The sequence below is a fragment of the Numenius arquata genome, chromosome Z (genome assembly GCF_964106895.1).
Source record: "Numenius arquata chromosome Z, bNumArq3.hap1.1, whole genome shotgun sequence".
NCBI lineage: Eukaryota > Metazoa > Chordata > Aves > Charadriiformes > Scolopacidae > Numenius > Numenius arquata.
In genome coordinates, this window is record NC_133616.1 from 41441964 (window position 1) to 41465931 (window position 23968).

General features: G+C 36.4%; 1 protein-coding gene across 1 annotated transcript in view; it reads left to right on the top strand.

Annotated features, from left to right (window-relative positions):
• VPS13A (vacuolar protein sorting 13 homolog A) overlaps positions 1-23968 on the top strand; it is a 111188-nt gene that overhangs the window by 17754 nt on the left and 69466 nt on the right. Inside the window, exons 11-23 of the mRNA XM_074165882.1 lie at positions 954-1081; positions 1284-1390; positions 2104-2275; positions 2634-2696; positions 5447-5582; positions 6400-6494; positions 7301-7443; positions 8752-8953; positions 9042-9156; positions 11921-12057; positions 15144-15276; positions 17744-17861; positions 20341-20479. Of these exons, the coding sequence (XP_074021983.1) occupies positions 954-1081; positions 1284-1390; positions 2104-2275; positions 2634-2696; positions 5447-5582; positions 6400-6494; positions 7301-7443; positions 8752-8953; positions 9042-9156; positions 11921-12057; positions 15144-15276; positions 17744-17861; positions 20341-20479 (1688 nt within the window). The remainder of the gene's footprint in view (positions 1-953; positions 1082-1283; positions 1391-2103; positions 2276-2633; positions 2697-5446; positions 5583-6399; positions 6495-7300; positions 7444-8751; positions 8954-9041; positions 9157-11920; positions 12058-15143; positions 15277-17743; positions 17862-20340; positions 20480-23968) is intronic.

Below are 23968 nucleotides of genomic sequence, written 5' to 3' on the forward strand. Positions count from 1 at the left end.
ATGCAAACATAGTACATGTAGGAAGGATGAAAAATGGAATGTAGGAAGCTAAATGCAGGGAGAAAATGAATAGAAATGCTACCACATAAAATGTGTAGATAAAAGTAAAATAAGCTTCAAAAGAAATACGGGGCTTCAAATGAAACAAAGATAAATTGATGTAAACGTGGTTTCATCTTGCAAAAATGTCTGTTTCCACTTGTATGAACTTTTCAGTGAGTTTAGAATATTTGGTATGTAGATGGACTATCAGTATTTCCATTGAAATCAGAAGAATTTTATTTGATAAAAGTATGATTTACACAAATTCGAGTAATATACAAATTCTTATTGTTGGATCAGTTGGTGAAACAGATGGAAAAATTGAACTAAACATGGCTTCTGAAGGCTATTTGAATGGCTGATATTGCCAAATTGTACAATAAATAAAACATTTTCGCTCAGAATATTTTTCCTTTTATTCCATATTGGTTTTTTCTATGCTTACTTGGGGTTGGATTTAGAAATGGGCAATGTTTGGTTTTATCCACTGTTGTGAGTATAATTTATGGAGCAGTGTAAAACATCAGTAATACTTGAAAAAAAAATCCTTGTGGAATAAGAGTTATAGTGAAGTGCTTGCTATGTTTGAGACTATCTTGTACTGTAAATAGCTTATATTATAGCAAAAAAAATTAGATTTGTTGCAAATATAAACTATTAGTTGAAACATCTGCCATATAATACTGCATACAGAAAATTTTGTGAAAATGTTCCACAAATGGTGCCAGAATGAGACTGGAAATTGAGTATAGATTGTATTATTTTGAATGTTTTTGCATGTTTTGAAGTCTAGCATTTTTATATGAATACTCTGGCTTGTAATAATAACCTGAGCTGATAAGCATTATGTATCATTTATGGCAGTCTTAAATTATTTAATTGGAGTTTTTATATCAACTTCTGTTTTTTAGTGTTCCGTCCAATTTCAGCTAAAGCCAAACTACTTATGAATCCTCGATCCGATGTTGACTTTTCATCACCAAAAATGGATTTAGATGTAAATTTACAGGATATTACTGTTGAATTCAATAAGCCACAGGTATAAACTGTTTTTCTGAAGTTACATGTAATGTGGTAAAAAAGTTAGTTTGCAAGAGTAGTCTTGTTTTTCTTTGTAAATTATTTTCTTTTTAAAGAAAAGCTTCATTCGTGTTCTCAGAAAGGCAGTAACACCCAGTTTGATTTTTTTTTTTTTATTTGGTTTTTGTGGTGTGTTTTTTTTTTATTTTACTTTATTTTAGTACTTCAGTGTTATGGAGCTTCTTGAGTCTATTGATATGATGACTCGAAATCTGCCATATAGGAAGTACAGACCTGATGTTCCGCTGCACGACAATGCCAAGACATGGTAGGCCACCTCAAACTTTGAAAATAATTTGTTAGTTATTAATTTGAAATAATTACCAAGGGATCGTTTCTTTCTTAAGGAGTTTAGAATTTGTTTCCTTCTGAAACAAAGTCTTCTCTTTTGTTTTTGTTTGTTTTTCTTAAGCTAGGGGTATTAAAAAAAATAAATCAAAAATTGGTGAGGACCTCAAACCAATGGTGAGGACACAATATTTGAAAGCCTGCAATTGCTGTCTTAAAGACCGTTATCAGAAATATCAGTCTGATAGTACTTTAATATCATAACTGTTTTAATGAAGGAGACCCCATTATATGTTGGGTGGTATTACAAGAACATAGCTAGCATGTAAAAATAGGCAAACATTTCCAACAGAGGTGGCAGAGATTTGGTTTCTTTTCAGAAGATTCCTTACAAATTTTTTTTATTATTCTCACACACACACACACACACACACACGTGTATATATTTGTGCGTGCTTTTTGTACAAGGTTACTTTTTAATTTTAGGAAATAGCAATCTGTCAACTTCGTAGAAAAGAAAAAAAATGAAAATCCTTAGCTTCCTCTATTGATCAGAAGTGTGATATTAGACAAGGGGTTTCACTCTTTCATGACTTTAGTCATGACATATTTAGTGGGAGTCTGTACAGCTCTAGGTGTCTTTTCAGTATACTAAAAGAAAGTAATTTGTACTTCATTTGTCTTCGCTTTTAGGTGGAAGTATGTTATTTCTGGTATCCTTGAAGTAAATGTTCAACCTAAGCTCCAAATGTGGTCATGGGAACACATTCGGCACCATAGGAAACAAGTGAAGAACTATAAAGAGATGTATAAAACAAAGATAACATCAAAAAAACCTAATGAAGAAATCTTAAAATTTTTGGAGGTTAGCTGTTTTTCATTAGAAGCTTAAGTGTTGTTCGTCTTACTGTTTTCTTAAACTTAGATGTTTGCATTTTCCTAAGTCAGTATTAAGTTAAAATAAAATTTTCAGACTTGCAACTTCATCCATACCTTTCTCTGCGAGTAGTGTTAACAATCATATTAGATAATATTTTAAATTAGTAACTGCAAAGAAGAAAAACTGATGTGCTTTTCTTTTTGAGGTTTATTTTAAATTTTCAGCTTGAGCAAATTAACTTGGGTTGCACTGAAAGAGTTGTTTATTGTCATTTCCTGTAAAACTGAGCTGTGAAATCTAACCAAATGAAACTGTCAAAAATAATTTCTCACCTCCTTTCTAGGAATTTGAAAAGGCTTTGGATATTTTTAACATCACTCTAGCAAGGCAACAAGCAGAAGTTGAGGTAAAGTTTCATCATTTAAGTGAGTCTAAGAATAATTGCAACATGAAGTTGTGGAGATTTTAGGCATGCGCATTTTAGTTCTAGTGATTGAATTGTGCATCACACAATAGAGACACAATAGAAAGACACACAGTCTTTGTATTTCCCTTGTATTTCACATTGTTATTATAAGGCATAGTTAGTTTCAGCTTGTAATTAAGCAAAAATTAAATAGCTCCATATGCTGCTTCTTCAGAATAACCAATCTGGGATAAAATTCTTTCCATTTTTGGTGAGGAAGATCTACTGTGGAAAATATGGCAACAGCCTAGACTATTACTTTATTCCTTTCTGTCCCCATACCCTATTATGTAGGCTGAACACTTCTATGTTAGTATGTTGACCGTTTGTTACTGTTTGCAAATGTTTCTTGGAATACAGCAAATGCAGAATACATTTAAGTAGATAATCACAATTAGGCAAGGTAATATGACTTGAGTAGTTATACTTAATTTGTTGACCTTGGTTTTCCTAGGTTAGTGTACTGCTTAGTCAGTGTAGTTTCTGAGCGTCATTCCAGGAGACTAAAGTGAAATCTGTGTAGGTTTTCTCAAATCTGTGAAGTGGTCTCTGTCCGTTAATAATCAATGTGACTAAACGTAAGCAGAATGTGAAGTTTAGAATCTGAAATAATGTATTGTTAATTAAAGTGCATGAATGTTGATAATTTCTTATGGCAGTGCTTGAAAGATTTTTGATTTTTTTTTTTTTGGTGGAGTATATTAAGTATGGTTTGAAAGCAATTGCTGCAGTGATAGGTATGGTGCTTCTGAACAGGAATCCATAAATGTGATTTTTTCCTTCTAGTTGTCTCTATGTACACCCATATTTGGATACTTCTATTATCGTTATTCAGACTTTCAGACTTCTACAGAACCAGAAGACATGTTCATGTCCTTCCCCATTAACTGAAGTGCTTTTCATGAGAAATGTTACAGTGATCCTAAACGGTGTTCTACCTCCAGCTGTCTGTCAGAACCCATCTGTCTTATTGGTATCAGGTCATAAATCTGCAAAAGGTCTCAAAGGATTTGTAAGAGGCAAATCTTTTACTAGCTTGGTATCCTGACAGTTGGACTTAAGTCTACTAGAAATGTAAAGGAGCCCCTTTTAGACGTGAGTAGAGTAAAGCCAGATAAAGGACCCGACTGTTTGTTAAGCTTTTTTGTTTTTTAAAAACATGCCTTATAGTTGAATTTGAAATCAAGCTCCTGAGAGCTCACATTTGTGAAGACAGTACCATCACATTTTCTGGGAACTTTGTAGCAAGGACTTTATATTCCAAACCATAGACCGCTTTTTAATCTTCATCACTAGTGCCCTAAGTACCAAACACCAGCTCCTGTGAGCCAAGATAGCTATATCAGATAGCTTGACAAATTTTGGTTTTTTAGTCTAGAGAAGACTTTATAGATGATTCATCTAAATCAGAATAGCTTTAAGCATCACTTCTTTTTCTCCATGGCAGTTTTCTTTCAACACCAACTCCTTGGTATCCTAGAAAACTCTAAAATTCTGTCCATTCTTTCCTTGGACTGTTACTCTGTAACATCTGCTTGATGACTTGGAGTCCTTTATAAAGAGGACTTTGGAGTATTTTGTTCAAAATTTGAGGCCTTGTGTTGTTTAGCTGACGTTCTGCGTCATCTCTCTGCGGTGAACCAGTACTATCAGTTCAGAAGCCTTTATGTTTTTGTGGTACATCCTGCCTTCCGTTGGCCTGTAGGTGGACAGATGTGACAAGTCCCTGAAAAGTTCTGATTTATAGCCAGCTGTTTGCCCTAATTGTGTTGCAGAGACATCTCGGGTTTTTGAATGCTGAGAAGGGATCCCTGACTCACTTTGGGCGTCACATTCATTAGAGCGTCTCTAAATTCAGGGCTTATCTGCAAGTATTTGTATCTTTTCAGATCATATTAGTCATGAAGAAAAATAATTAGTTTGTGTGGTTCGCTATAGTTTAGAGAACTCTTCTGTCTCTTAGATTGCTTGATGGTCGTTTGCTGTCCCTTATGCCAAACTTTCAGTGGTCAAGTTTGGATGTAGTTTGCACTTTCTGTAAGGACTCAATATTGGAATAATCACTGGCATCAGACAGGACATCCCCTAGTTGTTGAAATAATGAATGTGGGACAAGGGAGGGCTTCCTCACTCTTCTAGCTATGTGCATCAGATCCAGGAATAGTGTTCTGTATTCCTTAGAGTAAATATTCTGTTACAAGAGTAGTGTTATTTATTTATTTATTATTGCTTTAGACATCTACCTTGAAATGAAAAATATAAACATCATTTAAAATTGGTCTGTATTGGCTATTTAATTGATTACATATGTATTTCTAATGAATCCTTTTAAGTGCGTTGTTGTAATGTAGTGCAGTATCTAATGTTGTGGATTTCTTTTTTTTGGTGGTGAGAGCTAGAGAGAAAATCTGCTAAGAAACATGTGTTGACTTAAAATCGGCTACCTTTTGCTTGCTCTTTTTGCTCATAAAGGTGGTTGATTTTATGGAAGTGAGAATTGATCTGTTGATGCACTGTGTACTTGATAAAGTTATTAGAAGAAAAACTAAAAAATAACATATTGCCTCTTCAGTGGCTGTCTAGTGATGTTTTGATGTGTTAGAGCATGTCTTGGATCTATACTTTTCTTAGGAGAAATGAAGAAAGAAGCATGAAGAAAATGACTTGTCTGAGTATTTTTTAAATTTCAGGCAACTAAGGCTGGATTAAAAATCTACAGACCAGGAGTGAAACAAGATGATGAAAATTCTGGTGGCTGGTTTAGTTGGATATGGAGCTGGTCAGGTGAAAAAAAGGATGAACAAAAGCAAGAAGTAAAGGGTTCAAGTATGTTCATTTATTAGTATTTTTTTTCTATTATTAAAAAAGACTTATTACAATGATATATCCCCAGCAATGGAGCTTTGGATTTGTTTAATATTTGGACTATCAAATTATTGACATTTACATTTTCTCTTAGTGTTTTTTTGCTGATGAAGTTGTTAATTATGTGTTACAGAGTTATCTTAAAATTCCTTCTCTAGGTCTTTCTGAACTGTATTTAATTTGTGCTTTCCCCTGCCACAGTTTTTGCATTTAGTCTGCATGGTGTACTTTGTATCACAGAACTGTAGGGGTTGAAAGGGACCTCTGGAGATCACCTAGCCCAACCTGCCTGCCAAAGCAGGTTCACCTAAAGCAGGCTGGACAGGAATGCATCCAGTCGGATTTTGAATATCTCCAGAGAAGACTGGGGAACAGAAAATAAGTACTAGAAAACAGTAGCAGTTAATGGAGTGTAAACAATTTTACTTCCATTCATTTTACAATCTGGCATGTCATGCAGTGTGTTAGAGTTTGATTCGCTTAAGTACAGGGCAGCTAGTAAAGGTTGTGAAACATAGAAAGTAATAATAGAAGCAACCTTTTTGATTTAGCAAGCTAGGAAACAGAGTAGGTCAGAATAAAGGTATAACTGCATTTAAAGCATGCTTTAGGAGACTCAAGACTCAAAACCTCAGGGGTTTTACTTTTACTAATTCAGGACGATGTTGACAGTATCTACTGTACGTTATAGAGCTACCAAACACTGGAAAGTGTGTGGCAGTATTTTCATTTTTCAGATACCTATATTGAGTTTGACTAACCTTTTGCAATGTCACAGGTCTTGAAGAGCTGATGACATGTGAAGAGAAGGCTAAACTTTATGCAGCAATTGGATACAGTGAAACAGCTGTGGATCCAACCCTTCCAAAATCAGTAAGTCATAACCGACTATGATACCGAAAAATTGGTAGCTTTCTCTACTAATAAAAATCTAAAGATGACAGGAAATCACTTTTAAAATTACTTGAAGAGCTGTCTCTATATTTGAATACTATTCTGACACTTTTTAATTAAATTACTGTATGCTGGCTTTGTGCAGAACAGAGCACCTTTAGATGTAGTTTCAGAAGAGTGGTTATAGAATTTATTTTGGATATTCTGAAAAAGTTCAGAATGAAATTTTCCTCATTCAAGCTAGAATAAAATCATATAAGTAGTGTATTGTTGTTTAAATTATGAAATGCTTCATATATCGTCTTATAATATTCAGAAACTTTTAAAGAAAGTGCACTAAGTGGTTCACTGAAATCTTAAATATGAATGAAGTAGATGAAGTAAAGTAGGTGAATATATAAGGAAAAAGGTGATTGAAGGACTGTAGTGAGGAAGAGCAACATTTTTGAATGATTCAGAAAGTCTGAGTCATCTTTATTTGAGATACCATGCACGGTACAATGGACTGCTTTCCAGCCCTATGTCAGAGGCCCTTTATATCAAAATGTGGTGTAGAGACATCAAAGATGTATGTTTGTAAGTGCAGTCTACTCTTACTCTAACCCTGCCTCTTTGTAGTAACTGTTTGGGAATGACTTTTACACCAGCTATGATACAAGCTATTTATAGCACTAGAAAAGTAGTATCAAACTGATATTTGTGGTTTTCATCTCTTCGTAAACTGTATTGAAATGTATATTACCATATTTTATAATCTGTTGTTGTTGTTTTTCCTGCATATCTAGTATGAAGCCATGAAGTTCTCTGTGAAGTTATTAAGCATGTCTATATCACTGAGGGAAAACAAGCAAACTCCTGAGCTGGTAGTATTTGCATTAACTGGCTTGAGTACAGTATTTACCCAACGACCAGGTGCACAAGCAATAAGGTGAACTTTCTCTATCAAAATGTTTTTGCTCCTCATGAAACACTGATGATATTTAATAGGAATTTTAAGACTCTATTATGATATTTAACTTCCATTTTTCACTGTCATTTCTTGTGCAGTTTGGGAGCAGAGTCATTGTGCAACTAAGGGAGAAAGTGAATGGATACTATTTTCATGATTAAGTTCTCTCCATCTTCAGAATTTTTTGTGCCAATACGGATTGTCTCCTTTTTTTTTGTTTATCATTGTTACATGCAAGCAATCCAATTACTAACTTGTTTCTTGCTTTGAGAAGTGACTGTTACTCCTTTAGAAGCTTCTCTGAGCAAGGTGATCTTGTAACCGCTTGTAGGGTTTTAACATAACTGAAAATTTCTTAAGTTTTCAGTGAGCTTTTAGATAAGTAGAAGAAAGCTGAAACTGACAATTTTAGCTTGGTTTTGTGCTCTCGCAATAGGTGATGAGAAGCAGAGATATGAAATAATTTATTTTAATTTCAAATGTAATGACTTAAAAATTCTGGGGGAGGGTAGCCTTCCTGTTTTAAAACTTGTCCCCTCTACTTTGGGACATATTAGCATACTCTATGTATGATATTAAGATGCGATAGATCTTGCTGAGCTTTATGCATAGTTTTTAAAAAATATTTTCTTGCAGCTTTTTTGTTTGTTCCCTGGTACATCTAAATGGCCCTAATAATGCTATCATACTGAGAAAATGGGAAGAAAATGTTACATTTTTACAGTGAAACAGTTTCCTTTGAGTGTTGGGAGACAGAGATCTTCAACTGAGAGCTGTTAAAGAGGTGGATAGTACTGAAAAAGAAAAAATCCATCACCTAAAAAATACTTCCTCAGAGTGATGAGGCTGTTAATGTTGTGCTCCTCTCGTGGTGTTTCTTCTATTTCTCTGCACTGGAACCCTTCATTATCTGTTGTATCTCGTTCCCCGGTATAAACTGTGTTATCTAATTACTGAGCTCATACTACAGAATTCCCATTTGCATGTCTCTTTCCCTGCCCTGGCACTGCACTCATGAAAAGTGTATGAAGTGAATAACTTGGACCCCTTTCTTATTTACTCAAGGGTGGCTAATAGACACAAGGTAATGAAATGGAAAACATTAACATATGGATATATGTGTTATATCTTTAGATAGAGCTATTTATATTTGAGGTAGAGATGTGGTGGTGGTGGTGTGGTTTGGTTTGTTTTTTTCTTTCAGCTCATTCCTCATACTTGTACCATCTAATTATACCTAGCCAGATGGGTATTACATCTGAACGTGCTGTTTACCTTTCTTTACAGGTTTGAAACGAAAGTTACATCACTTGAAGTTACAGGCACGTCCCGAGAAAAGTGCACACCTTGTCTCCTGTCTTCTCGAACAGTCTATTCAGATGAGAGTACCTCACTCTTAAGCATAATGTTTGAGACTAATCCTTTGGATGAGAAAGCAGATCAGAGGCTTAGAATTGAATCACAGCCACTGGAAATAGTATATGATGCGGTAAGTAAATATATGAATAAGTTAAATCTTGAAAAAATCTTACTCCATTGTAAATTTGTCATATATTATTTTTGCTTTATATTAACAGATAACAATAAACAGCTTAGTGGATTTCTTCAGGCCTCCAAAAGATGTGCATTTGGAACAATTGACATCAGCAACTCTGATGAAACTTGAAGAGTTCCGTGAAAAAACATCAACAGGTAAGTGCAGCATGCTCTGCTGATTGCACACTCAGGTGAATTTTAGATTCTAGGAGTCTGAAAATACTGTATCTTTCCATATGGAGATGCATGGATCCAAGTCATAGCTTTCTAACACAACACCTAAGTAAGTTGAATTCTTCAATCTCGTTACAAAGTCTTTGTTCTAGGTATTGAATAATTTTATGTCTGTATCTTTTTCAACTTCAACTTTCTTTGTAAAATATGCTCCATGCCCTGAGGTAGTATTTCAGTATTTATTTTGTTGTACTCCCTGCAGACTTAGAAACAGTTTATTACTTCCAACTTTTCTACTTTGTTCATCTGAGTATCTAAATGGCCTAAATTGTTTCATACTCTTGAAATAATTCAGATAAGAATAGAGGTATTGGTCCTCTAATGAAACCCCTGAATCCTTTCCAGGGTTGTGGCTTTTCAGGACACTATCTGCCTTTGTATAGGTGTTTTCCATTTTCTTTATTCCTTGGTGAATGTTGATTTTAATCTCAACTGACTCAGATCAAGTTATATAAAATATATTTATCTATCTTCCACTTACTCAACTTTAAAGTAATTCTTCTAGTTTTCATTTCGTCTTAGCTATTTATCTCTAGAGATCTTCTATTTTGACACATGAATGAAAATGGTGAACACTTTTAAGACTAACACTGAGATATGTGGAATTAAAGTGTTTCAGTAAGGATGTCTGAAGCTTTCTAGATCTGAAGTGTGTCCAGTGCAGTGTCCTGTCTCTGGCTGGGGATGGGAGAGGATGCTAAGGGGAGATTTCGCATATAATTTTTTTTAAAAGGAAAAAAATAGTCAATGAATGTTTGTTTTCTTTAATCTTCTTTAAATTTGTAATGTATTAATCATTAAGTCATACATTTAAAAAAATCTGAATACCCACTGATAGTACGTAAAAGAACTTACAGATATGCAGATAACTCAAGCATGATATATATTTAGTAGCTTGCTTTTATCAGGCTAGAATCAGGAATGAAATCGGGCATCAGTTGTATTTCTATTCATTAGTTCTTTAACTGAGCTGTTTAATGAAGGACTGATGTCAGATTAACCAGTCAAAGTTAGGTGAAAATCCTTGTCTTTTCTATCTGAAACTTCTCCAGCAATAATCAATGTATTGATACCACAGTTAATTTCTGAGATTATTTTGATAAAACTTGCTTAGATTCGATATGCTTGCTTCTCTGCTCATTTCCACCAAGTACTCTGGTTCTGATCTTGATTTATTTTTTTTCTGGAAATATGAAATCATGTTATGCGTCTATTATAATTTAAGCATAGTACTACTTTAGAGGTACAGCTAATGACTCTTACCTTCACAAAAATGCTGGGTTGCCCATAGTAATCTAAAAGCTTGTTCCACTCACAAACAAGAAGCCTGATGGAAATCCCTGAAAGTATGCTGAGCATTGCTTGTAAAATCTTGGCTGAGATAGCAAATTATCAGGGGAAGAAGATTTGATCTGCAGAATATTCTGTTGCAGGGAACTACACTAATCTCGGAGGTAGAATAAAAAAATTGAATTGTATCAATATAATTAGTATGTTTAGACTTGCAGTCCTACTCAGTAAAGAATTCTTAACACTTTTCTTTCAAGCAGTAGAAGATAGCTGGAAAATATTGGGGAACTGTGAACTGCAGAAGTGAAGGAACTTGCTACACCAAAATAGTTAGGATTTTCAACACCACTAAAAGACATTACAAAAGCCTAGTTTCCCAGAATTCAGTTTATGGACTCAACTACATTCTGTTCCTGGGTGAAGGAAAAAAGAAAGTCTTTTCTCAAAACTTTCTGTGTCACTGAAGTACAGTTAGGCATTGAAAATTGGAAAAAAAGCCACTTAATCTTTTTATTAATCCGAGTTATTTTATCTTGCAAATTGTGAAATGTGGTTGTTGTCCAGTTCTTCATTAACTAATCCAGCTGTCATGTGGCAGAACAACCTTTGATAATGCTGGACCAGTTTTAGTTGCTTTCTTACCAATGTGTGTATGCTGCAGTGTCATGTTGTCATCTTCATAATTTATTGTCTCTAGTTCTGTGATCATCATCTTGTTGCACCTGATCAATATTTAATGGGTTGTGGCTTGATCCTAAGGCAGTTTGCAGTGCTAACTTGAAGCAAGACCATTTATTCCTCTTCGGATGAGCAAAAAACCAGAATTTGATTGAAAATGTTCTAACAGTCTGAATTTCCCAACTAATTGCATGATTTTTAAACAGAATTTTTATAAGACCTGATATTTGCTGTTCTTCAGCATCTCAAGATGGAGATACTTGTCAGCAGAATCAGAGTAAACTTCAATAACTCAGTAGTAACAACACTAGCAGTTTGGCCAGTGCAGTTGGATACTCCCAGTAAGAACAGTTAAATTCTGAATCTACAGAGCTCAATGGGTTAACTCAGCAATTGCCAAGTTGCAGTACACGTTCCAATTTTTCTCATTTCATCTTTGCTTAGTATGAAACTTTTTCCAGTTTGTATGTGTTGTTACTGTCTCTACTTGTCCGCTAGCATTGTTTGCTGTTGTTTCATTTACATAGTGCTTCATTAAAGACTGCCTATAATTATTGGTTCAGAAGAAACCTGAAGAGCATCAGTACCTGTAGATAAAGTTAGTTATCGAGCGTTCACAGCTCATTTAAAGTTAGACTTGAATTTCTTTTTATAGCTTCTTTGAATTCCATAGCTTCTGTATGGATTACTTATATTTACTAATTATATTATTTTTCAGGTTTGTTGTATGTTATTGAAACCCAGAAGGTTCTGGATCTCAAAATTAACCTCATGGCTTCATACATCATTGTTCCACAAACAGGATTCTATGAGCGTACGTCAAATTTACTACTTCTGGATCTTGGTAGTCTTAAGGTATGTATTTACCTAATGAAGTAACTTACTGAAAATGATAGTTCAGCTTTTATGTGATTTCCAGTTTCTTAGATCGTATTTTGTAGTAATGGGTAAGTAAAGGTTCCTCTTGCAGTTTATGTATTATGTATTTGTTTTAAACTGCTTTCCAGTCAAGGCAGAAATGATTGAACTCTTCTCAGTAGATTCTTTCAACCGAAAAGAATTTTTAGAAAAATAATTGTCCCCTCGATGCTTTGAACTGCTATGTGGAAAATGTCTAACAATTTTTTACCTTAGAATATAAAATAGTAAACTTTTCACTTACATGATTAAATGGTCTTCTTATCTTTAATATTACTATTATTATTGTTATCAGTTACCTTTCGGTCATCCAGTTTACTTTGAAATGAGAAAAGTAAACTTATTGGGGATTTATAAAATAACCTGGATAAAATTAGAGATGTGTTTGAGATACTTCACTTTAGCAAGATTTTAAGCTTTGAAGCAAATTCTTATTAGAAAGGCAGATAAAGCAATCTAAACAGATAGTAAGTGGCAGAATCATTCTCACCTAGAGTACAAGTTAAAGAAAAAATTAATTGCCTGTATACATGCAAGATCATTTGTCCTGCAAGAAAGCAAGTTCACCAATGACTAAGAGGATGGCTAATAATATGTAGAAACAGTGCTAAATTATAATTTTAAATGCATCATTAAATTACCTTTTTGACTCTTTCATGAAGTAAGTTTTCTGTGTTTATGCCACAGACTGACTTCCTGAGCATGTGGGTTTCAGATAGAATCATAGAACAGTTTGGGTTGGAAGGGACCTTTAAAGGTTTAGTCCAACTTCCTGCAATGAGAACTTCCTTCATCTTCAACTAGATCAGGTTGCTCAGAGCCTCGTCCAACCTGACCTTGAATGTTTCCAGGGATGGGGCATCTACCACCTCTCGGGGCAACCTGGGCCAGTTTTTCACCACCCCCATTGTTAAAAAAAAAAAAAAAAGCCTCCGTTATATATAGTCTGAATCTACCCTCTTTTTGTTTAAAACTATTACCTACTTGTCCTATCACAACAGGCCCTGCTAAAAAGTCTCTCTCCGTCTTTCTGAGAGCCCCCTTTATGTATTGAAAGGCTGCAGTAAGGTCTCCCCGGGGCCTTCTCTTCTCCATGCTGAACAACCCCAACATTCTCAGCCTTTCCTCATAGCTCCAGCCCTCTTCTGAACTCTCTCCAACAGGTCCGTGTCCTTCTTATGTTGGGGGCACCAGAGCTGGATACAGTACTGCAAGTGGGGTCTCACCAGAGCGGAGCAGAGGTGCAAGAATCACCTCCCTCAACCTGCTGGCCATGCTTCTTTTGGTGCAGCCCAGGAAGTGGTTTGCTTTCTGGGCTGTGAGTGCACGCTGCCAGCTCATGTCCAGCTTTTCATCCACCAGTACCCCCAAGTCCTTCTCCTCAGGGCTGCTCTCAATCCATTCATCTCCCAGCCTGTATTGACTGATACTGGGGGTTACCGTAACACAAGTGCAGGACCTTGCAGTTGGCCTTGTTGAAAAAGAATATATCAGGTGCTTCAGGAAGTGGAATTATTGGAAAAGACTGCTGTGTAGATATTTAAAATAATTTGGACTTACAGCCAGATCACTTATTTCAGTGACTAATAATTTTACCAACGCTTCTGAGTGCTGGTTATTTGTAGGCACTTTGCAGAGTTCAGTAATCAATCTGTATATTTGTTGGGTGCTTGATCTAGCACCCAAGATCTAATGGAGTGGGGAAAATAGAACAGTCCACCTCCTCTACTCCAGCCATAGGAAATTACTCTCAGAATAATACATAGAAGAATATGTTTCAAAATCAGACTCCAGTAAATGTGTTTGTGGGATTTTTTTTTCTGAAATGCATGAGTAATTGTCATAGTGAATATGACTCTTGCATTGGTTTCTGTTCTTTAATAGAAATTGGAAAGCAAGATGGAGGAACTGGGCAATGCCAAAAGAAAAAAATTAAATGCCTCTCAGGATATGAATAATAATTCTGTATTCACTTTGAGTGACATATGCTTAAGTGGGATATGGGTCATTCATTGAATGAGTATGTTTAATACAAAACAAATAGCCTCTTTCCCTCAGTTATGTACTGGATAAGGTCAAGCCCCAAGGGGGAAAATGGCAGCTAAAATTAAAACTGTATATCAATGCAGATAAATAAGCAGACTTAATTAAGTTTACACAGGCAATATTAATTTGGTAATTCTGTATTTTCTGCAAGTTATTTTTAATGTAAAAGTAGTCATAGTTCAGTAGCAATGAAGAAAGAAGTGCTCTGGTTTTGACACTAGTATTTAAACGTTTCACAGTTATGAACCTTATCTTGAATATTATCTGGGTCTGACAAAAGCAGATACTGATCCAAAATTACTAGACATTTAAGGATGAGGACAGCCACATTTCATTGGAGATGAATAACAGAAAGGGCACATAGAAATAAAAAATTCCAAAGAAGTATGGGCATCCCAAAGCTGAGTCAAAGGGATGTTGACTGATATTTAAGGAAAGACATTGAACATTGATGATGAACGGTCCAAACCCCATTTTCCCTTTTACTCTGTTTGGCTAATATGTAACAGGGTAATGGCACAACTAAATTCAGTGGGATTCAAAAATAGATTTCATGTTTCTGAGGTGATTAATGCAATATTAATATAATATTTATATATATATAGAAAACCCAAACAGTTATTCTACTGATTACAAAGGGTTTGAGACTTTATACTTTGGGTTATGAGTCACCTCTTAAAGGTAATTATTCTATAAAAAATATATTGTATAAATCTATATAGATTTTAATTCATTTTTTATTTTGTTTCTTTCCTTGAAGAAGAAATGGAATTTAATATCCTCCATTTTTTGTTTTGGTACAGGCTACTAATTTTAGATACCTCCTCTGCTGTGATATTTGTAAGACTCTGTGCCCTTATAACGAGGATTTTAAATGTAATCTTTTGTCATGGTAGGATCAAGTATTTGTAGGATTAGTGCTTTGAATATTTTATATTTTTGAAATTGATTTATGCTTTTTTGTGACTGTTTTTAAGATGAAAAGCAAAAGTCGCTCTGATTTATCAGAACTCAAAGTAGGACAAAGCACTATTGAAGATATAATGTCAAGAGCTTATGACAGTTTTGATGTCCAGCTCAGCAGTATACAGTTACTGTACAGCAAACATGGTAAGTATTCATGCAAGTAATCTTTCTCTATGTGAGTAAAGGTATTTTGGTGGTTTATGTGCCTTTTATATTTTTAACTGAAGTGGAGAATCTTTGGAACATGCTTCTTTAAACTCATGTTCTAAACTCAGTCCTATGAACATTACAATTTTCTAAAACATACCTTTAGGCCTTAGATTTCCAAGCTTAGATTTGCTAAGTAAAGAAACTTAAATTTTCACTGAATTTCACTGAATTTTTAGAGTTGGAAGGGACCATAAAGATCATCTAGTCCAACTCCTCTGCCGAAGCAGGATTGCCCAGAGCATGTTAGAGCGTGTTACTCAGGATTGCATCCAGGCGGGTCTTGAAAATCTCCAAAGAAGGGGACTCCACAACCTCCCTGGGCAGCCTGTTCCAGCGCTCTGTCACCCTCACTGTGAAGAAGTTTCTTCTCATATTTGAGTGGAACCTCCTGTGTTCCAACTTGTGCCCGTTGCCCCTCGTCCTCTCACTGGCAACCACTGAAAAGAGTCTGGCTCTCTCCTCCTTCAACCCACCCTTTAGATACTTATAAGCATTAATAAGGTCTCCCCTCAGCCTTCTCTTCTCCAGACTAAAGAGTCCCAGCTCTCTCAGCCTTTCCTAATAAGGGAGATGCTCCAATCCTTGAATCATCCTCGTTGCCCTTCGCTGGACTCTTTCCAGTAGTTCCCTATTCCTCTTGAACTGGGGAGCCCAGGACTGGATGCAGTATTCCAGTTGTGGCCTCACCAGTGCAGAGTAGAGGGGGAGAAGGACCTCCCTCGACCTACTGGTCACACTCTTCCCTATGCAGCCCAGGATTCCATTGGCCTTCCTGGCCACAAGAGCACACTGCTTGCTCATTGTCATTTTGCTGTCTACCAGGACCCCCAGATGTTTCTCTTCAGAACTTGACTCCAGCAGGTCCACACCTAACCTGTATTGGTGCCTAACATTCTTCTTCCCCAGGTGCAGGACCCTACACTTGCCCTTGTTGAACCTCATTAGGTTCTTCTCTGCCCAGCTCTCCAGCCTGTCCAGGTCTCGCTGGATGGCAGCATGGCCCTCCGGGGTGTCAGCCACCCCTCCCAGTTTGGTATCATCAGCAAACTTGCTGAGGATACACTCTGTCCCCTCGTCCAGGTCGCTGATGAATATGTTGAACAGGACTGGACCAAGTATTGACCCCTGGGGGACACCACTGGTTACAGGCCTCCAGCTTGAACCTGCTCCATTAATCATTACCCTTTGGGTCCTGTCACACAGCCAGTTCTCAATCCACCTCACTGTCCCCTCATCCATCCCACCCTTCCTTAGTTTCCCAACGAGGATGTTATGGGAGACTGTGTCAAAAGCCTTGCTGAAGTTAAGGTAGATGACATCTGCTGCCCTCCCCTCATCCAACCAACCAGTTACAGCATCGTAGAAAGCTATCAGATTGGTCAAACATGATTTAGCCTTGGTAAACCCATGTTGCCCACTTCCAATAACCCCCCACTCTTCAACTTGTTTGGAGATGACATCTAGAATGAGTCTCTCCATTACCTTCCCAGGGATGGAGGTGAGACTAACTGGTCTGTAGTTCCCAGGGTCCTCCTTCTTGCCCTTTTTGAAGACTGGAGTGATGTTGGCCTTCCTCCAGTCTTCTGGCACCTCTCCTGTTCTCCATGACCTTTCAAAGACGATAGAGAGTGGCCCAGTGATAACATCTGCCAGCTCTCTCAGCACTCGTGGGTGCATCCCATCAGGGCCCATGGACTTATGAATGTCCAGTTTGGCCAAGTGGTCCCGAACCTGGTCCTCCTCTACTGGAGGAAAAACTTCCTCTCTCCATACCCTCCCCCTTGTCTCCAAGGCCAGATTCATGAGGGACAGCCTTAGTTTCTTATTTTTGGAGACATTTAATTTGATTTGTTGTATGATAAGTATCAGTGTAATTAATTTATTTATGGTATTTTACTTCATTGCCTTTCCCTTGTTTCCCTCCAAATTTAAAGCAGAATCTATGAGTAGTTGTAGGTTTGATGATTTTGTGAGGGTAAAGAAAGGGTCGGAATCTCTTATTGAAGAAAACTTTTACTAATAGTTTGGAAACTAACAATATAGAAAGAGTCAGAACCAGAGAAGTCTCAAACACTTAATCCTTAACCTTCTGACTCCAGAGGATAATCTGGAGCCTAAACTTCCAGTAACATGCTTGTTAAGAATTAGACCCTTAGAATTCTGCAGCACGGATGGTGTAGCTGTTTAGATGTGAACGGTAGAAATTATTAAGTGGTCTTCTATGTCTAAAGTTCTGATCTTGTATAATATACATGTATTGATAGAGCTGTAAAAGAGATTGTAGGACCTGAATTTTTAACAATATATACTAACTGATGTCAGATACTTTAATTCTGTGATATGTGTAATGAGATGGAATCTCTTTCAGTGTTTAAAGTGTAGGTTTTCTTTGCTTTTCTAGATGAGAACTGGCAAGATGCTCGGAAGCTGAAATGTTCATCTCAACATATCTTGCAGCCCTTGGATGTAAAAGTGGAATTTAGTAGGGCTATGGTTGTTACAGATGCAAGAATGCCCAAGTATGTGTTTTTTCATATTTTGAAATGTTATGGTAAATGACGTTTTTTTTTTTTTAGGGGAAAAAAACAAGGATCTAATTATGCTTGTGCTATTTTACATTGGCCGTGTGTGAATCTTGGAAGTAAAATATCTTTGTCAAGAAAAAGAGAGAATAAACCCAAGGAGTTGACAGATATTGAAGTGGCAATAGAATGTTATATTGTTATAAAATAAGTATGTATAATATTTGTAAAGATTTTTATTAAAGATATTAATACTCGTTCTAATTAGGTCTTTCTAATAGCTACATTTCATTTCTCATTGGAAATACTGAGGAGCAAAAAATCTCAACTTACAAAGTCTTTTATAAACATCACAAAAATATTCTGAAAAGCAACGTGCTGTCATACTCCCTCTCTTTCACTTAGGCTACTCATCTTACTTGTTTAGAGATCACTTTTTGGGGAAGCAGCTCTTAAAGCATTGAGTTTGGACTTAGTTTTTTAAATATGCCTATTGGTTATGGAAATTATACTCAATCAAAAAAAATGTACGTTGTTATTAATGATGAAACTTTGATGTTAAAGATCACTGTATGAAAGTGGCAAAGATTAACTTTGCATGTATTTATGGAAAGCACATCTTCACCAATGTTTGATAAGGACACTATTACCTAAAAATAAATCTGGTCAGTTTTGAATTACTTGCAAACTAACACATTAATGCATTATGAGATAGTTTGGTTTCTTAAGTCATTAATAAGAATCATATTTATATGCTACAGCAAGCTAACACATGCTTATTTCATTCAGATTTTATCTAGGCACTTCAGAAAATTAATGGCATAAAAATAGAACTAGGCTATAGCAGAAAATTGTTCATTACAATCAGCAAGAGGCACTATATGAAAGAAAAAATTACTAACAATCTAGGATTTGCTTAGTCAGAAAAAACCTTTAAAAATAATGTACATCATAAATGCTATGTATTCTGAGCACAGATCAATGGTTGTGTAGTATGATGGTGCCACTTTCTGGAAAGCTGGGAGGCCAGATTCTGAATTTTGATGCCTGACTTAACAAAACATCTTCTTTCCCACCTTACTTTTTCTCTGGTGTAGAGAAAATAAGGTAAATACAACTCACAGGAATCTGTCTTTTTATGTCCAAAAGTCCAGGGAGGGAAAATGAAATTTCATTTCTATGGTTATATAATTCATTTCTATGGTTATATGTGGATATACATACATACATGCATGTATGTATGTATCTCAAGCAGTAGATGGACAGGTCCTTTCAGACCCGGCAGCTACACATATACTCTGCCCCTCTCCGTTAAAATAAAAGAACAGTAACAGCAGCAACAGTCTAAATTTCTCTCTGATAGAACTGGAATAAAAGAAGAAGAAATTAAGAATATAAGTCAAAAGTAGTTGAGTATTAATTCCTTAAGAATTTAAGGATGTGAAGAAATTAATAAACTGTAGAAAATTTGGTACTTTATTCTTAAAGTTTAACATGTGTAACTGTTGTTGTCTTGCTCAGGTGTGAGGAGCTGTTTATCCAGTTATTCTTGTAGTGTCAAAGTTAGTTGAGGGTGATGGAAAAATTTGGGGGTTTTTTGGTCTTCTCCAATGTATTGTATTTTATGTTCCTTTGAAAATTGAGCTGTGAGTTAAGCACAGTAAAACTGGGAGGAAATAGCAAATCTTGTCCCTTAAACCCCATGTATTAAGCATCCGCTGCTGCCCATTGTTGGTGATGGTTGGCTTATTGAACAGACCTCTTTATCTGTTCCAACTAGATGTTGTAGTAAAAGCATAATAATGTTCTTGGAGTCAGTCTTCTGCTTGCTTCTGTTCTGCTCACTTCTGTGAAAAACTGGAATGGATTTTAGGTCTTAAAAAGTCAGTGTCTACGTTTGAAGTGCTTCTACTTCTTTTTGGCCAAAGCCTATTCAAACAGGCTTAAAATTTGTTTTACTGCTTTCATTTTTAAAAACTGTTAAATGTGAGTAATTCTTTTACGTCCTTTATAGCTATGCCATTTATTCCTTTGTTTAAATATCTAGACTACTGCTAGAGTCAGCTTAAATATACATAACTGCTAGGAAGTATTTTGTATACTTTGCTTGAAGTTCTGGGTTCTAAACATTCTTATGCATCTACTCACCAACGCCTTTTATTCATAAAATACTGTGTAAAGGCTCTGTTACATGATTTATTAGATGCAATTAAATTAAATATACAAACAAAAGGGAAAAATTCCTGATTGTGAGGAAAATATACTTTATGCAGCCAAATCAGAAGTGGTTATTAGTAGTATTGGCAGTCCCGATCCACAAGTTAGTATATCAAATGGAAATAAAAATTACATTAGTAACTGGGTATTTGCTGTTAAAGTAACGCTTCTGAGCGCAGCAGAAGTTACAGACATGCACACAAAAACTAATGTAAAGTTTGAATGAAATAGTTTTAAGATAACTTTGTTTACAAAACAGGTTCAAACTGTCTGGACAGCTGCCTTTACTTTCTATCCAAATATCAGACCAGAAGCTGACCAGTATCTTGGAGCTAATTGATAGCATTCCGAAGCCAGAAAGTGCTCCTGCTGCCAGTTCTCCTCCAAAAATAACTGAGGTAAGGTTTTTAAAAAATATTTCATTAATAATTATCAGAAAAATACCTTCTGGCTGTTAACATTGCAGTTTTGAAAGGAGCATGAGAAAGTAGAGAAAAAGGATTTACTTAGTACCTCTTGGAAGAACTTACTAATTCTCTGAAGCTGTAGAAATTTTGCTTGTTATTTAGTTAGTTTATTGTGATCTTTAGCTAGTAATTATGAAATAGTCATCCAGTGGTTGAATTTAAAATTAAAAAAACCCCAAACTTTTACTACTCTGGGAACTACTTTGTAGTTCATATTAATCTTGATTAACAAACATTCACTTTTGTTGAGGATTACTTTAATTGTACCTTCAAATTTACACATGTATCAGACTGCTGCAGAGTTTGGGTTCAGCTATTTTGTTTAGTGAAGAAAAGATTGGAATTTTTACAGTTGAAGTACTATGTGGATTGTAGTCAGACAGGAGTTTAACTTTCAAAAACAAACAAAAAAACCCGAAACCCACTATCTGTGGCTAATGTTGACCGAATGCTGTTGGCTTGGCAAAAGTGGCAGCTTCATTTCAGCTGACTACACTGCTCTTACAAGCTTTTCCTTTTTGTTACACAACATACCCAAGTAGATGGCAGTTCAGCCTTGTATCTCTGAGGTTTAGAAGTGTGTAGTGAGTTCTCTTCCCGCTTCCTTAGTGAAAATGGTTTGGGTCGCTGTTTTATGCTTCCTTAGGGACAGAGGATTATGATCTTACTGTTGTTATTCCTGAAAAGTATTTTTTTTTACCTTTTGATAACAAAACTAGGAAATGAACTCCAAATTGCTAATTTTTAACATCACTCTAGTCTGTGTGATCTGGCTATGTTTTATATTTCTTTAAAGCAGTCCTATCATTTGGACGTATGTGAAATCTCAAGGTCAAAGAGTCTGTTTTGTGCAACTAACTGCAGACATTTTTCAAGGATAAGTGATGGGATTTAGTTTTACAGAAATGAAATATGCACATATGAGCTAATTATCCTGTACTTTATAATATTGACTATACTTGAACTTAATTATAGAATTCAACTATTACATTTAAAATATTTTAAGTGACTTTGATGTGGTTAGTATTACCTGCACATGACTTGTGATGTGCAAGATGAGGTGAGGAAAGACTGTTGAGCCAGTGTGACTGTATTTGCATTATATGCAGCATCCATATTGAAACCTGTAGTTAAACCTGTTTGCTCAAGCTTTCATCTACTGCAGAGCCTGACAAACTTTAATTGCTGGTATTAATTTCAGTTAATTTTGGTGGATTTTCTGCTTTGGTGGTGGCAGATACACTCCCATACTTTCATCCTTGTGGCTGATACTCTTCTGAGCTTTGTTGTCATCGTATCACTTCTGAACCAAAAAGGATGTGAAATCCTTTCTCAGAGCTCTGCATGTGAACTTTGTTCCCTATGTTTTGAGTTAGTGGAGGAATTGTTCTTGGGCTGTGAAAACGGAAGACTCATCAGAACAGATCTTCCTAGGTTTTTGCACACTGCACTTCCTTGTGTCTTAGTACAACGAGTCTGTCCTCTTCGGTGTGGAAGGCTTTATTTCTCATGATTTGGTACTGTGAAGTCAAGTCTCACAATTTCTTATTCATGTCTTCTTAGAATGTGAAAGTGTTACAGATGAGACATTTTCACAGTTACAAGACTCTTAGAGGCTTGGTGTATTTGTCACTCATAGACTTTGATACATGCAGTAAAGTCAAATTACGTAGGCTGGAGACTGAGAAGAGAGACTGTTGAATTGTGAAGAGTGAGATGAAAAATGGAACCTTGGAAACAACGTTCAAAGATGAATGTTTCTTTGTTGCCGTAATACTTAAATTTCTGTAAGATATTGTGAGTTATTGAATAATTGTCTGAAACTGGGCTTTGAAAGTACCAGTAACGGGGAAAAAAAAAGCTGAACAAAAATTACTGTCATCTGTGCAGTCCAGGGCCAAAGGCACACAAGAAGAATGGGCGTGCAGACAACGCACACATCTCTCTTTATCGTAGTACGCTGTGCAAGGCACATACATACTAAATATATATGTGGGACATACAGATGAGAATTCTTTATAAACTCAAATCACCGAGGCTACTTTCCTAGGCTTGATGGGAAGTCTGGCTTTGGTGAATAAACTATTTGCTTACCTTCACTAAGAGAATTTAATTCTATCATACCAGTTAGAGTGAGGATTCTTGTCCTGTTGTCCACTCCAGTGGCAAAATAGTGACATTTCACACATTTTCAGTTACTTCTCTGGGTTGTGCATAAATGCATCTCGCAATTAAAGATACTACTAGCATCTGTTTTTCCAGACATATAAAGAAATGAGGTTCAACAAGGCCAGGTGCTGGGTCCTGCACTGGGGCCACAACAACCCCAGACAGTGCTACAGGCTTGGGGAAGAGCAGCTGGAAAGCTGCCTGATGGAAAAGGACCTGGGGGTGTTGGTAGACAGCCAGCAGTGTGTCCAGGTATCCAAGAAGGCCAACAGGATCCTGGCCTGCATCAGGAACAGTGTGGCCAGCAGGACTGGGGAAGTGATTGTCCCCCTGTACTCGGCACTGGGGAGGCCCCACCCACCTTGAGTACTGTGTTCAGTTTTGGGTCCCTCACTCCAAGAAAGACATTGAGGTGCTGGAGTGTGTCCAGAGAAGGGCAATGAAGCTGGTGAGGGGTCTGGAGCACAAGCCTTAAGTGGAGCAGGTGGAGGAGCTGGGGTTGTTTACCCTGGAGAAAAGGAGGCTGAGGGGAGACCTTATGGCTCTCTACAACTACCTGAAAGGAGGCTGTAGCCCGGGGTGGGGGGTCAGTCTCTTCTCCCAAGTAACAAGCAATAGGACAAGAGGAAATGGCCTGAAGTTTTGCCAGGGGAGATTTAGATTGGATACTAGGAAAAATTTCTTCACTGAAAGCATTGGAACAGGCTGCTCAGGAAAGTGGCTGAGTCACTGTCCCTGGAGGTGTTTAAAAGGCACATAGACATGGCAGTTAGTGACATGGTGTAGCGGTGGACTTGGCAGTGTTGGGTTAACAGTTGGATTTGATGATCCTAAGCGTCTTTTCCAACCTAAATGATTCTATGGTTCTATGAAATTCAGAAACAATTCTGCCTGTTCTAATGTTTTCTCTAGCTCTGGTTTCTTTTTTTCCTACCTGCCACTAGTATCATGTCATTTTTATAAAGAACAGTTAATCTTCTACTGTTCTCTGAAGCTGCCATACTGTAATCCTGTGAGGGACTAGGTTTTGTTTTCTCCGAGTTTTCATATGATGTGCTGTTTCTGTCTATCTTTTGATCTGTGAAGTTGAGTGTTTGAACCTCTTCATGTGTTTTCTGATGCATTCTCTCTATAGCTAGATGAATGTGCAGTACCTGATTTATGCCTCATTTCTCCCCCTGCTTTTAATTTTAGTAACGTGAGTGTTTAACTGTAATGATTTGCACTAAAAATAAGACCCAATTTCTTTAA